At 53.9% G+C, this 12,610-nt stretch overlaps 1 protein-coding gene across 1 annotated transcript; it reads left to right on the top strand.

The window, feature by feature from the left end:
* The first annotated feature begins 6,166 nt into the window (after positions 1 to 6,166).
* RPP25 (ribonuclease P and MRP subunit p25) lies at positions 6,167 to 8,286 on the top strand. The gene has a single exon (XM_032271761.1). It carries the CDS (start codon positions 7,033 to 7,035, stop codon positions 7,630 to 7,632), a length of 600 nt encoding a protein of 199 aa, XP_032127652.1. The 5' UTR covers positions 6,167 to 7,032; the 3' UTR covers positions 7,633 to 8,286.
* The last annotated feature ends 4,324 nt before the right edge of the window (positions 8,287 to 12,610 follow it).

Below are 12,610 nucleotides of genomic sequence, written 5' to 3'. Positions count from 1 at the left end.
TTTTTTTTTTAAAGATGGAGTTTCACCATGATGGCCAGGCTGGTCTTAAACTCCTGACCTCAGGTGATCCACCCACCTCAGCCTCCCAAAGTGCTAGGACTACAGGCGTGAGCCACCGCGCCCGGCTGATCAGCTCCCATTTTGGAGGGACCTTATCTTCAGAGGACAAAACTGATCCTACGGAGGGAAGCAATAATGGGGAATTTCAGGCATCATAGCAGGCTCCTGGGAAGTCTTTCGGGAACAGGAGCTCCTGGGAACACTAACGTTGCCCAGGTGAGTGGCTTTTTGCCACACTTGCCTTTAAGGTCTGGAAAGAAGATGGGGGACTAATGGCAGCATCCCAGTCTCGGGGAGATGGAGAAGGAAGCCCCATGTATGCTGTTACCTCTCTTCTCCTTTCCCCTCCCACAGATACCTCTCCTCATTCATTCTAGGACCCACACATCCCCTCTGCCTCCTAGCACTCGGGTGACTTGGCCTCTCTGCTAGGAGAGTAATTGAATTTCCTGCAAGATTAATGGTTCTTGTCCTCAAATGGCACCGCTCACTGGGTCTGCAGTGCAAACCCGCGTTCCCCAACTGTGGGGCCAGAGCAGCACAGGAGGAAGAGTGGCCTGAAGGCGAGAGGCTTGGCCAGTGGTAAGACTCCTGGGTCCTGTCCTGACTCGCTCAAGTAGAAAAGCAATACCTAGAACTGAGCCATGGAGAGGAGGTTGGACTGCGGCTGAGATAAACAGCTGAGGAGGAAAGCTGGAATCAGAGCACTACCCCAGGGCCTGGGACTCAGTCTGACAGAAAATGCCTGACCTGGGCAGAAGCTCTTGTATGGCACAGCCCTCTCCTGTATCCCAGACCACATTCACTCCCAGATATCCAGCACTATTAAATTTACAAAGCGCTCTGATACCCATAATCCCACTCAACCCTCAGGAGAGCATGTAGGATGGTAACTGCTCTTGTGTTCGTGAAAATAGTCTCAGAAAAGTTGTCACTCATGCATTCACTTAACAAACATTTATTAAGCGCTTGCTGCATGCCAGGAAATAAACCTCGCTCTCTTGATTCAAGGTCAGCGTTCTTTCACATATTTGCTTCAATGTGCTGATGCCTTCTTCCCTCTCTTCCTAAATTTGCCTCCCAAACACCCCCCTGTTGTGATTTTGAAATGCCTACAGTTCTTTGATACCCTTCCCTTCCGGAAATGGAGTCTGAAACCCCTCCCTTTGAATGTAGGCTGGGCTGCCTTCCAACTAATAGAATAAACTCTAAATGATGGCGTGTGAGGAGGCTGGTCCATAACAGACACTGCAGCTTCCTGCTTCTTTTGTCTGTCCCTCTCTCTTTGTCTTTCTCTGATCACTTGCTCTAGGGGAAGCCAGCTGCTGGATCATGATCACACCAATGAAGAAACAGAGACCTCTGACTAACAGACATGTGAAGTAAATTTGGGAGTAGATCCTCCAGGTCCAGCTGACATCTTGACTGCAGCCTCATGACAGACCCTGAGCTAGATGAGATCTCCTTAAGTTGCTCTTGGATTTCTGACCCTCAGAAATTGTGTGATCTCACAATAATACATGATTGTCATTGGGGGTTTTTTGTTTGTTTTGAGACAGTGTCTCGATCTGTTGCCCAGGCTGGAATGCAGTGGTGCAGTCACAGCTTACTGCAATCTTCCTTCCTGGCCTCTAGCGATCCTCCAGCCCCGGCCTCCCAAAGTGTTGGGATTACATGTGTGAGCCACTGCACCTGGCCAAATGTTTGCTATTTAAAGCTGCTGAGCTGTGGGGTAATTCTTATTCAGCGATAGCACCAATACATCTTTCCCACTGTGGAAACACCCTCATCTCCCAAAGCTAACCCCTACCTTTATTGGGCAGTTCAAGTCATTTAAAAGTTTATTTTTCTCTTATATTCAGCTGAGATAGTAAAGTGAGTCAGAGTTCTGGGTTCAAACATCTGTGGTTGCCGCTTTCTAGCTGTGGTACATAGGACAAGTTATTTAACCTCTCTGGGTCTCAGTTTCACGTCTGTCAAACAATGATCATAACTTTCTGGAAAGAAAGAGTATGGAGATTCAACGCATCGGACCCAAAGCTTGGCACTTGGTGGGTGCCTGCTAAATCTGAGTTCCCTCTGGCCCTGCTAACTTTCTTTTTTTTACTTTTATTTTATTTTATTCTTCTTCCCTGCTAACTTTCTTATTCCTGACTCTATGTACACGCTCCCAAGCCCCTGCCCAAAGAGGCTGGGACTAGGTCCAGGGATTTTTAAGAGCTCCTCACCCTCCTCCTGCCACAGAAAACAGAGAACGGCTGCCTCAGGGACCTACCTCCAGTGTGAACACGGGAGATTTGTCCATGGGAAGTAGGGCATGCTGCTGGAAGGCCCCAGGGAACCTTTTCAGAGATGTATTGGCTAGGCTTGGGCTCTAGCCTAGCTACCCCAGTGCCTCCTCTGAGGGTGAAAGGAGTCTAACTTGCCACTCACCAGTTCCTAATGTATGATGAAAACTGCTATTATTTCTCAGGCTTTCCCAATTTCTTTTCCTTTTCACCGGTTTTCTTTCCCCTAATCCTTTTAAAAAAATTATTTTATTGCTGGGCGCAGTGGTTCATGCCTGTAATCCCAGCAGTTTGGGAGGCCGAGGCAGGCGGATCACGAGGTCAAGAGATCAAGACCATCCTGGCCAACATGGTGAAACCCCATCTCTACTAAAAAATACAAAAATTAGCTGGGCATGGTGGCACACGCCTGTAGTCCCAGCTACTCAGGAGGCGGAGGCAGGAGAATTGCTTGAACTCAGGAGGTGGAGACTGCAGTGAGCTGAGATTGCGCCACTGCACTCCAGCCTGGCGCCTGGCAACAGAACAAGACTGTCTCAAAAAAAAAATTTTTTTTTTATTTTATTCACAAAAAAATATATAAAAAATAATAACAGCCAACATTTCCTGAGAACTTAGCAGCTAAGGTTCCAAGACTGCTGTGTCTCATAATCACTCTGTGAGGTGGATTACTATAATTAGCCCCATTTTACAGATGACAAAGCCAAGGCAAATGGGTTACGTAAATTGTCCAAGGTCACAAAGAGGCAGAAAGAAGCTAATCGAAGCTGAAGCTTCAGGGTCAGTAGCTCATTTATACCAGCTGCTCCAAGACTCTGTATTTAACTTTGTATGCATACTTAATAGTCCTTTTCTTAAAGAAAGCAATGAAAACTGGATGCGGTAACAAGAGGTCAGTGTGCCGTTTTCTGGCCGGTATTTTAAAAATACATTTACATCTAGAAACACACACGGAAATAAATGCTCCCCTACTGTGTGTACGGCTGGCACCCAGCTCCTTTAACACAACATCTTGGCTGATTCCACTTTTCTAACCATGGTGTTTTCTAACTACTGATGCTCTACTTTATCTACCAGCCTTTCCGAAGTTGAGCCCTCTAACCCCTCCTCTGACTCCCGCCCTTCCCTGGGGTTTGGCCCCTCCCTGGGGTTTCCACCTTCTTCGCAGGTTTTTCTCCCTTCGCCCAGTCCCCTACCCCGTTTCCCCCCTCATACAGTCCCTTTCCCTGCGTCCTCACTACTTCACGCCCCAATTCCTTCCTGCCTCCTGCGTTTCTCCTCTCTCCCGGCCTCTCTGCCCCGTCCTTCACCGCCCACCCTGTTTCCCCCCCTCGCTGCCCGCTCTCTCCCACTCCCGCTTCCTCCAGGCCTGCGGCATTACCCTAACTCACAGCACCCCATCCTTCCGCCCTCACTCCACGCATCTCCCGCCCCCACCCCCCGCGCCCCTCCGCGGCCAGGAGGAAGCGCACAGCCGGCGGGCTGCGACGCGCGCTGACAGTGTAATGAATGGCTTCAGCTGTAATTAGCGACCCCGCGGCTAATCACGATGTACATTTACATTTTAAGTGCTGCAGAGGGAGCGGGGGAAGAGGAGGGGACCGGCAGGAGGGGATGCGGGCCTTTTCGACGTTCTCCCTTCACCGACTGCGCAGAGCAGTGAACACAAGTCTTCCACGGCAGACAGCAGTTTAGGAGGGTAGGGGCGGCGGCGTCCTCGAGGGCCAACCTGGCCGACGCAGACCAGCCCCGTTCTCGCCCTACACAAACCCGAAGCTCCCAGGACCCTTCCTCCAAATGACAGACCTCCGCCTAATCCCTTCCAAGTGATCATGCAGCCCAAGCTTGCATACCCCCGGGGACGGAGAGCTCGCTCCTTCTAAAACCAGCCTGTTTCAACGTAACTTCCAGCCTTTCGGGGGCTTTCTCTCAGGGCCTGACCTTACACAGCCCGCGGTTCCCCGTGCCCCGCCACGCGCTGCGGACAGTCCTTGCATCTTCCCAAGGCTGTTGCGTCTCTAGTGCCCACCACTGTGTGGGGCCCACAGAGACTGGAGCGAGACCGAAGTCCCGGTTCGGAGCATACCCCGAGGGTTCCTGATCCCAGCAGGAGACGGGGAGGGGGGTCAGCCATTCATACATTGGGGTGCCAAGGTCCAGGCACCGCAGCTACTCCCAACCCGTGGCAAGGGGGTAAACCCCTGTTCTGAACAGCAGGGACCGAGTCGGAGAGCTGCTGCAGATGTCCATGAGGCGAGAACAGCGGGAGGAGGGAGAAGAGGGTTTGGCGGCCCGATCTCCAACTGAGGCCCAGCAACCGTCACGCCCCCAGCACTTTCGCGGTTGCCTGCCCGCCCTAGCTCTCGGTGTCCCTCCCCGCCACGCCCCATCCCAGTTCCCCGACTGGGACCAGATCTGCCGCTCTCCCTCAGTCCTGACTGGGAGTGAGGCGGATGAAAGGAGGACGGGCGAGGCCCGAGGGCAGTTTTAGGGAGGGTCAGGCCCCCTCTCACACCCTCTCCTTTCCATCAGCAGCCCTGACAGCCTCAGTCTCATCTTCCTCTAATGCTCCTCTCACCCGGCAGGAGACCCCGGGCCACTCTTTCGGTCCCGTGGAGTTTCCGACGAGAGGCATCCAGTAGCTTCATAATGCCCCCAAGGCTTCAGCGCCCCTCGTCCCGCCTCCTTCCTTCTTTTATTTTTGTAAAGTCTTTCTTTTTAATTTTTTTTTTTTTTTTTTTTTTGAGACGGAGTTTCACTCATGTTACCCAGGCTGGAGTGCAATGGCCCGATCTCGGCTCACCGCAACCTCCGCCTCCTGGGTTCAGGCAATTCTCCTGCCTCAGCCTCCTCAGTAGCTGGGATTACAGGCACGCGCCACCAGGCCCAGCTGATTTTTTGTATTTTTAGTTGAGACGGGGTTTCACCATGTTGACCAGGATGGTCTCGATCTCTTGACCTCGTGATCCACCCGCCTCGGCCTCCCAAAGTGCTGGGATTACAGGCGTGAGCCACCGCGCCCGGCCTCTTTTTAATTTTTGTGGGTGCATAATAGGTGTCTATATTTGTAGGGTACCTGAGATGTTTTGATGCAGGCATGCAATGCGTAATAATCACATCATAGGGAGAGGGGTATCCCTCCCTTCTCTCTCTTTTTTATTATTTATTTATTTTTTTTTTTTTTGTTTATAGAGACAGGGTTTCCCTATGTTGGCCAGGATGGTCTCGATTTCCTGACCTCGTGATCCGCCTGCCTCAGCCTCCCAAAGTGCTGGGATTACAGGTGTGAGCCACCACACCCGGCCTCTTTTTTATTTTTATTTATTTTTGAGACAGAATCTTGCTCTGTCGCCCAGGTTGGAGTCCAGTGGTGTAATCTCCGCTCACTGCGGCCTCACATCCCGGGCTCAAGCGATTCTCGTGCCTTGGCCTCCTGAGAAGATGGGATTACAGACGAGTGCAACCACGCCCAGCTAATTTTTGTATGCTTAGTGGAGACGGTGTTTCACCATGTTGGCCAGGTTGGTCGAACTCCTGATCTCAAGTAATCCGTCCGCGTCGGCCTCCCAAAGTGCTGGGATTACGGACGTTAGACACTGCGCCCGGCCCCTCCCTTCTCTTTCTTAAAATCTGCCTTCACCCAGCTTCCTTTCCAAAAAGGACCCCACTGGGTCTCAAGGGGCCAAGGTTGCCTGAGCGAATTCCACCTGGGAGGAAAGGGGCGGCCACGCTGACGGGGCACTGTGCCTGGTCACCCTAAAGCGTGCAGCTGTAAGGGTGGGCTCTCGGGCATGGGTGGAGCGAGCCTACGGCCTCTCCAGAAGAGGTCTCGCCCGCTTCCCCGTGCGCCTGGGGAAACAGCCCAGCCCAAAGCCTCATTCCCCAAGTCCCAGGGGTACACGGGGGTCCAGGAGCCTCGAGCCGTGGGCAGATAAGGCGAGGCTGAAGCCTGGGTCTCCTGCGCCCCCCGAGGACCACGCCGCGACGTAGTCGCCCGAGAGGAGGCGCGGAGTGGAGCTGGAGGCAGCTCCTCCCGCACTCTGCTGACCGCGCACTAGCTGTCCTTGAAGCAAGAATACTTGGGAGTGAAAAAAAGGTGGGGGTGTTCCCCAAGGGGAGGAGGAGCGAGGCCCCAACAAGCCTCTCGGAAATCTCTCCCTGGGAGGGGGCGAGGGGCGGCCTTCAATTGCAACGCGGAAGGGCTCGGATGCCGGGTCTGAAGCGGCGTTGACACCGCAAGCACAGCTTTTCTTTAGGCTGCCGGTTTGTGAGCGTTGGCCCGGAGGACGCTGATGGCGATTATAGTGGAACTTCACCTTCACCCCCCCATGCGCCCCGCAGCGCGCCCGCTCCCACGCCCGCGTAGCTGAGGACCGGGACTCGCCAAGAAAAGCGGGTGAGGCTGGGACCCGGGCGGCCGGGCCGGGTCAGGGGCGGGGCCTGGCGGCAGGGGCGGGGCCTCAGCTAAAGGCGCGGAGCAGCGGGCTCCCCGAGCGCGGAGTAGAGCTGCGCCCGCTTGAGAGAAGTGGGGCCGAGATCGCGCCGTCCCAGCCCGCCCGCCGGCGTCCGCGCTGCTCCAGCGCCCTTACCCCTGCCGGCCCTCGCAGGGCGCGACCGGCGGCCATGCAGCCGCGGCGCTGAGGCCGCCCCATGGCACAGCCCGCGGTCCCGGCGACGACGGCGCATGGAGAACTTCCGTAAGGTGCGCTCCGAAGAGGCGCCAGCGGGGGGCGGGGCCGAGGGGGGCGGCCCGGGCTCGGGCCCCTTCGCAGACCTGGCGCCGGGCGCGGTGCACATGCGGGTCAAGGAGGGCAGCAAGATCCGGAACCTGATGGCCTTCGCCACCGCCAGCATGGCGCAGCCAGCCACGCGCGCCATCGTCTTCAGCGGCTGCGGCCGGGCCACCACCAAAACCGTCACGTGCGCCGAGATCCTCAAGCGCCGCCTGGCGGGCCTGCACCAGGTCACGCGGCTGCGCTACCGGAGCGTGCGCGAGGTGTGGCAGAGCCTCCCGCCTGGGCCCACGCAGGGTCAGACGCCTGGCGAGCCGGCCGCTAGTCTCAGCGTACTTAAGAACGTGCCGGGCCTCGCCATCCTACTTTCCAAGGACGCGCTGGATCCGCGACAGCCCGGCTACCAGCCCCCGAACCCCCATCCTGGTCCCTCGTCCCCGCCAGCCGCGCCGACGTCCAAGAGGAGCCTAGGGGAACCCGCAGCTGGAGAAGGCTCAGCGAAGCGATCGCAACCCGAGCCAGGGGCTGCGGACGAGGATCAGACGGCCTGAGAACTCCTGCCTGTGGGCCACCTAGACCGGCAGGATCTTCCCCCAGCACCTCCACCTTCACTTGCACCTCCAGCCTTTCACTCCTTTGTCCTCTGGAGCCCACAACCTGGACACAGCTCAAGACAGGTAGCATGGACCTTAAGGCGACAAGAGAGGGGATCCCCGACCACCCCAGGAAAACTTCGTGCGATGGTTGATGTTTATGCCCGTGTTGCCTGAAGATACTGAACTTCACCTTCACCTTTTCTGGGACTTTCTTTGGGGGAGAATGGTCGGCAGTGGGATTCTGGAACCTTGTTTGGAACTCCCCAAAGGTTAAGCCACCCAGCATTCGTGAAGAGCGCCTGGAGTGTGGAAGCTGAGAAGAGCTCTTGGAGTCACCCCCACCGTTGACAAGGAAGGCAGGGGGTGAGAACTGACTGCTTGAGGGTAGGAGAGTTTGAGATGTGGGGCCCTATTCCGCCCCCCGCCCCAGACAGTTTTCCTTTCTAGTTTTCCTTCCCTTCAGAGGAGCATCTCTGAGGGTTCTAGCTCTTTTAACACCCGTTTTCCCCCTGCTGACCCAGAGGGAGACCCGAGACTGAACTCTCCAGGCCTCCTCCCCTGAACCTGGCAGCTGGAGTCTTGCTTCCAATAAAACAAGCACAAAAATGGCTCTGTCCCCAAATTTTTTCCTAAGCACCCGCCTGTGTATAGACAGCTCTGACCAGCCCCCTATGTCTCCCCTCCCCACCAGCCTTGCGTTCAGAGCCTTTGGAGTCTTCAGGGTCAGGCACAGAGACTGGACAGCTTCAAAACGGTGCAAGGGACTGCCCAGTCCCTGGCTCCTTCCTCTCTCTTCCCCCACTCTGCCCACCCTGGCTGGCCCTGGCCTCAGGGGCTGTGCCCATGTTTCCCTGTACATCACCACTAAGGGAAAGGGAGCGACACATTGCTTTTCTGGGAGGGGAAGGAAGGAGGAGAGCATAGAGGAACTCTCCTGGAGGTCACTGCAAAGGGTGGCACACCCTGCTGAGGTCCCTGAACCTGCAGCCTTCAGACAATAGACTGAGCCTTACCCAGAAGGCCGGCACAAAACCCCCAGCTCTGTGGGTAGGATCTCCTCTTCACTGCCCTCTCTCTGAGAAAGGACAGCACACCCTTGGGAAAGGGGGAGGAGAGAGACTGAGCACAATTCCACTGCTGGAAATTACTATTCAGCAGAGAAGCTGGGACTTGGGCTGTGAATCACTGCAGGCCCCCTGATAAGCTGCTGCCTCCAGCCCTGCACAGCTGTCTGTTGAGAGATAACAGCCTCATAAGCTTCTCTGCCCAACTCCAAGCCAGCTGGGGGTAGGGGGAGTGCTGTGTGCTGGAAGAGCTCTGGTGAGTTAGGGGGAGGCATACAGCCCCAGGATCTCAGAAGCAGATCTCTTCCCGTGCAACTCAGCAGCACCCCTGGAAAGGGGGAGATGAGGAAGAATGTACTTGTAAATCATTTTGCTGGCAGAACCCTGCAATAAATCCTGCTGGTGACAAGAGATACGCTCTGCAGCTGACCGGAGGGGCTCTTTAGGGAGGTTTCCCTCCCCGCCAGTATCTCTGCTTGAGCTTTTGATCAGTGAGCTTTGTCATCCGGACTGTCCCTCATTGCTCTCCCCATATTCCTGTTCTCGGTGAGCCCCTGGAGAGAGGCAAGGGGTTTGGGTGTGTTTGTCTGACCCTCTCAGGGGGGGCCCAAGAAGCATGGAAAGAAGGTAAACTGTCCTGAGAAGATGCCCTAGCTTCTGGGCTTCAGCATCTAAAGGCAATGATAAAACTTGGATGAGGTCCTTCATGGTAGAAGCTTAAGGGAGGCTGGTCTTGGTTTTGGAAAGGGGCCAACTTTACAAGACCACTAGTGACTGATTGCCAGAGTACCAGGACTATGAAAGTAGTGCCTGAGGCTGGGTGCAGTGGTTCATGCCTGTAATCCCAGCACTTTGGGAGGTGGAGGCAGGCGAGTAACCAGGTCAGGAGTTCAAAACCAGCCTGGCCGACATGGTGAAACCCCATCTCTACTAAAAATACAAAAAATTACCTGGGCATGGTGGCGTGCATATGTAATTCCAGCTACTTAGGAGGCTGAGGCAGGAGAATTGCTTGAACCAGACACACAGTTTGCAGTGAACCGAGATCACAACACTGCACTCCAGCCTGGATGACAGTGCAAGACTGTAAAAAAATAAATAAATAAAAGAAAGCAGGGCCTGCAAGTCTTGTCACAGATATAAGGCTGCAGTGGATTTCTCTTTTTATTTTATTTTTAAATTTATTTTTTTCTTTTTTGACATGGAGTCTCACCGCATCACCCAGGCTGGAGTGCAGTGGCACATTCTTGGCTCACTGCAACCTCCACCTCCCAAGTTCAAATGACTCTCCTGCCTCAGCTTCCCGAGTAGCTGGGATTACAGGTGCGTGCCATCATGCCTGGCTAATTTTTTGTATTTTTAGTAGAAATGGGGTTTCACTGTGTTAGCCAGGATGGTCTCGATCTCCTGACCTTGTGATCCGCCTGCCTCAGCCTCCCAAAGTGCTGGGATTACAGGTGTTAGCCACTTTGCACAGCCTTTATTTTTGTTTTTTTGAGACGGAGTCTTGCTCTGTTGCCCAGGCTGGAGTGCAATGGCACAATCTCGGCTCACTTCAGCCTCCACCTCCCGGGTGTAAGTGATTCTCTGGCCTGAGCCTCCCGAGTAGCTGGGATTACAGGTGTGTACTACCACACCCGGCTAATTTCTGTATTATTAGTAGAGACGATATTTCACCATGTTGGCCAGGCTGGTCTCGAACTCCTGACCTCAGGTGATCCACTCGACTCAGCCTCCCAAAGTGCTGGGATTACAGGCGTGAGCCACTGTACCCAGCCTCTTTTTATTTTTATTTTATTATTATTTTTTTGAGACAGAGTCTCACTCTGTTGCCCAGGCTGGAGTGCAGTGGTGCAACCTTGGCTCACTGCCACCTCCACCTAGGTTCAAGCAATCCTCCCGCCTCAGCATCAGAGTAGCTGGGATTATAGGCATCTGAAACCACACATGGCTAATTTTTGTATTTTTAGTAGAGATGGGGTTTTACCATGTTGGCCAGGCTAGTCTCAAACTCCTGACCTCAAGCGATCTGCCTGCCTCGGCTTCTCAAAGTGTTGGGATTACAGGCGTGAGCCACACATCTGGCCTGTAGTGGATTTCTTTGTTTTTTTTTTTTTCTTTCTTTTTTTTTGGAGACAGAGTTTTCCTTTTTTTGCCCAGGCTGGAGTGCAATGTCAAGATCTCGGCTCACTGCAACCTCCACCTCCCAGGTTCAACCAATTCTGCCGTAGCCTCCCGAGTAGCTGGTATTGGGATTACAGGTGCATGCCACCACGCCCGACTAGGATTTCTCTTGATGGGTCAGAAAAGTTCCCTTCCAGCCCAGAAACCTATCCTGGGGTGTAGAGAAGAGAGGAACATGTTTATCCAGCATCAGAGCAGTAACTTGCCCCCAAGGCCAGAGAGCAGGTCGTGAAATGCTTTCTTTTCTGCATCCCGGCCCCACCCCAGCAGGTTCGGTTCCCAGGCTTTCAATAGGTGTGCTGACACACCAATGGAACCCAACACCCATGAGCACCCCATCTCTGCCCTATTGATCTCTGGCCCCACTAACCTAGGAGCAGGCTCCAAAAGAAGGTGACAGATGTTCCTCTGCCCCCTCCCCACCACCAAGGCTGAGGTAGGAACCTCTGAAGTCCTGGGATAAAGGGAGGGGCAGCTAGGGAGCACCTCAGAGACAAGGCCCACTTCAGGAGCCGAATAGTGGCAGAGTGGGAGAATCCCTCTTGTGAGATCCCATTTTTCCAATAGTGGCCTCTACACAGGAGCTTCCTGGACCTAGCCTGGTGCTTGCCTTGGCCCTGCCTTGGGACACTTCCAGACTAGGAGTGGCAGTGAAGCTTCACACCTAGAAAACTGTGAGGTCATGAAAACAATCCATTTGGAAACATAAAAGTATGTAATGCAAGGCCCAGAGCTCATGGTCAGATAGGTGGTGGACTTCCACCTGGGCCTTTATTCATTCAACAAGTGTTCACTGTTGTACCAGGACCCAGTCTGGGACATTTTACCTCAAAGAGGGCCCAGTCTTGGCTGGGTGCAGTGACTCATGCCTGTAATCCCAGCATTTTGGGAGGCGGTGGTGGGCAGATCACCTGAGTTCGGGAGTTCGAGACCAGCCTGACCAACATGGTGAAACCCCGTCTCTACTAAAAATACAAAATTCGCTGGACATGATGACATGTGCCTGTGATCCCAGATACTTGGGAGGCTGAGGCAGGAGAATTGCTTGAACCCAGGAGGTAGAGCTGAGATTGAGCCATTACACTACAGCCTGGGTGACAGAATGAGACTCCATCTCAAAACAAAAAACAAACAAAAAAAGAGGGCCCAGTCTAGTGAAAAGAAAGAAAAATAAGGCTGGGCGTGGTGGCTCTCACCTGTAATCCAAGCACTTTGGAAGCCAAGGCAGGCGGATCACCTGAGGTCGGGAGTTCAAGACCAGCCTGACCAACGTGGTGAAATCCCATCTTTATGGAAAAAAAAAAAAAAAAGAAAAAAGAAAAAAAAAAAGAAATTGGGCTGGGTGCAGTGGCTCACGCCTGTAAACCTAGCACTTTGGGAGGCCGAGGTGGGTGAATCACCTGAGGTCAGGAGTTAAGACCAGCCTGGCCATCATTTTTAACCCCATCTTTAACCCCATTTACTTATTTTTATTTATTTATTTTTTTGAGACGGAGTCTTGCTCTGTCGCCAGGCTGGAGTGCAGTGGCGCAATCCCGGCTCACTGTAACCTCCGCTTCCTGGGTTCAAGCGATTCTTCCGACTCAGCCTCCCGAGTAGCTGGGACTACAGGCGCATGCCACCACACCCGGCTAATTTTTGTATTTTTAGTAGAGACGGGGTTTCATCATGGTGAGAATGGTCTC

This window comes from Sapajus apella, unplaced genomic scaffold (assembly GCF_009761245.1).
Source record: "Sapajus apella isolate SASKATOON/1434 unplaced genomic scaffold, GSC_monkey_1.0 scaffold248, whole genome shotgun sequence".
NCBI classification, from domain to species: domain Eukaryota; kingdom Metazoa; phylum Chordata; class Mammalia; order Primates; family Cebidae; genus Sapajus; species Sapajus apella.
The sequence above is the reverse complement of the archived record's forward strand: the minus strand, read 5'-3'. Positions and strand labels throughout refer to the sequence as shown.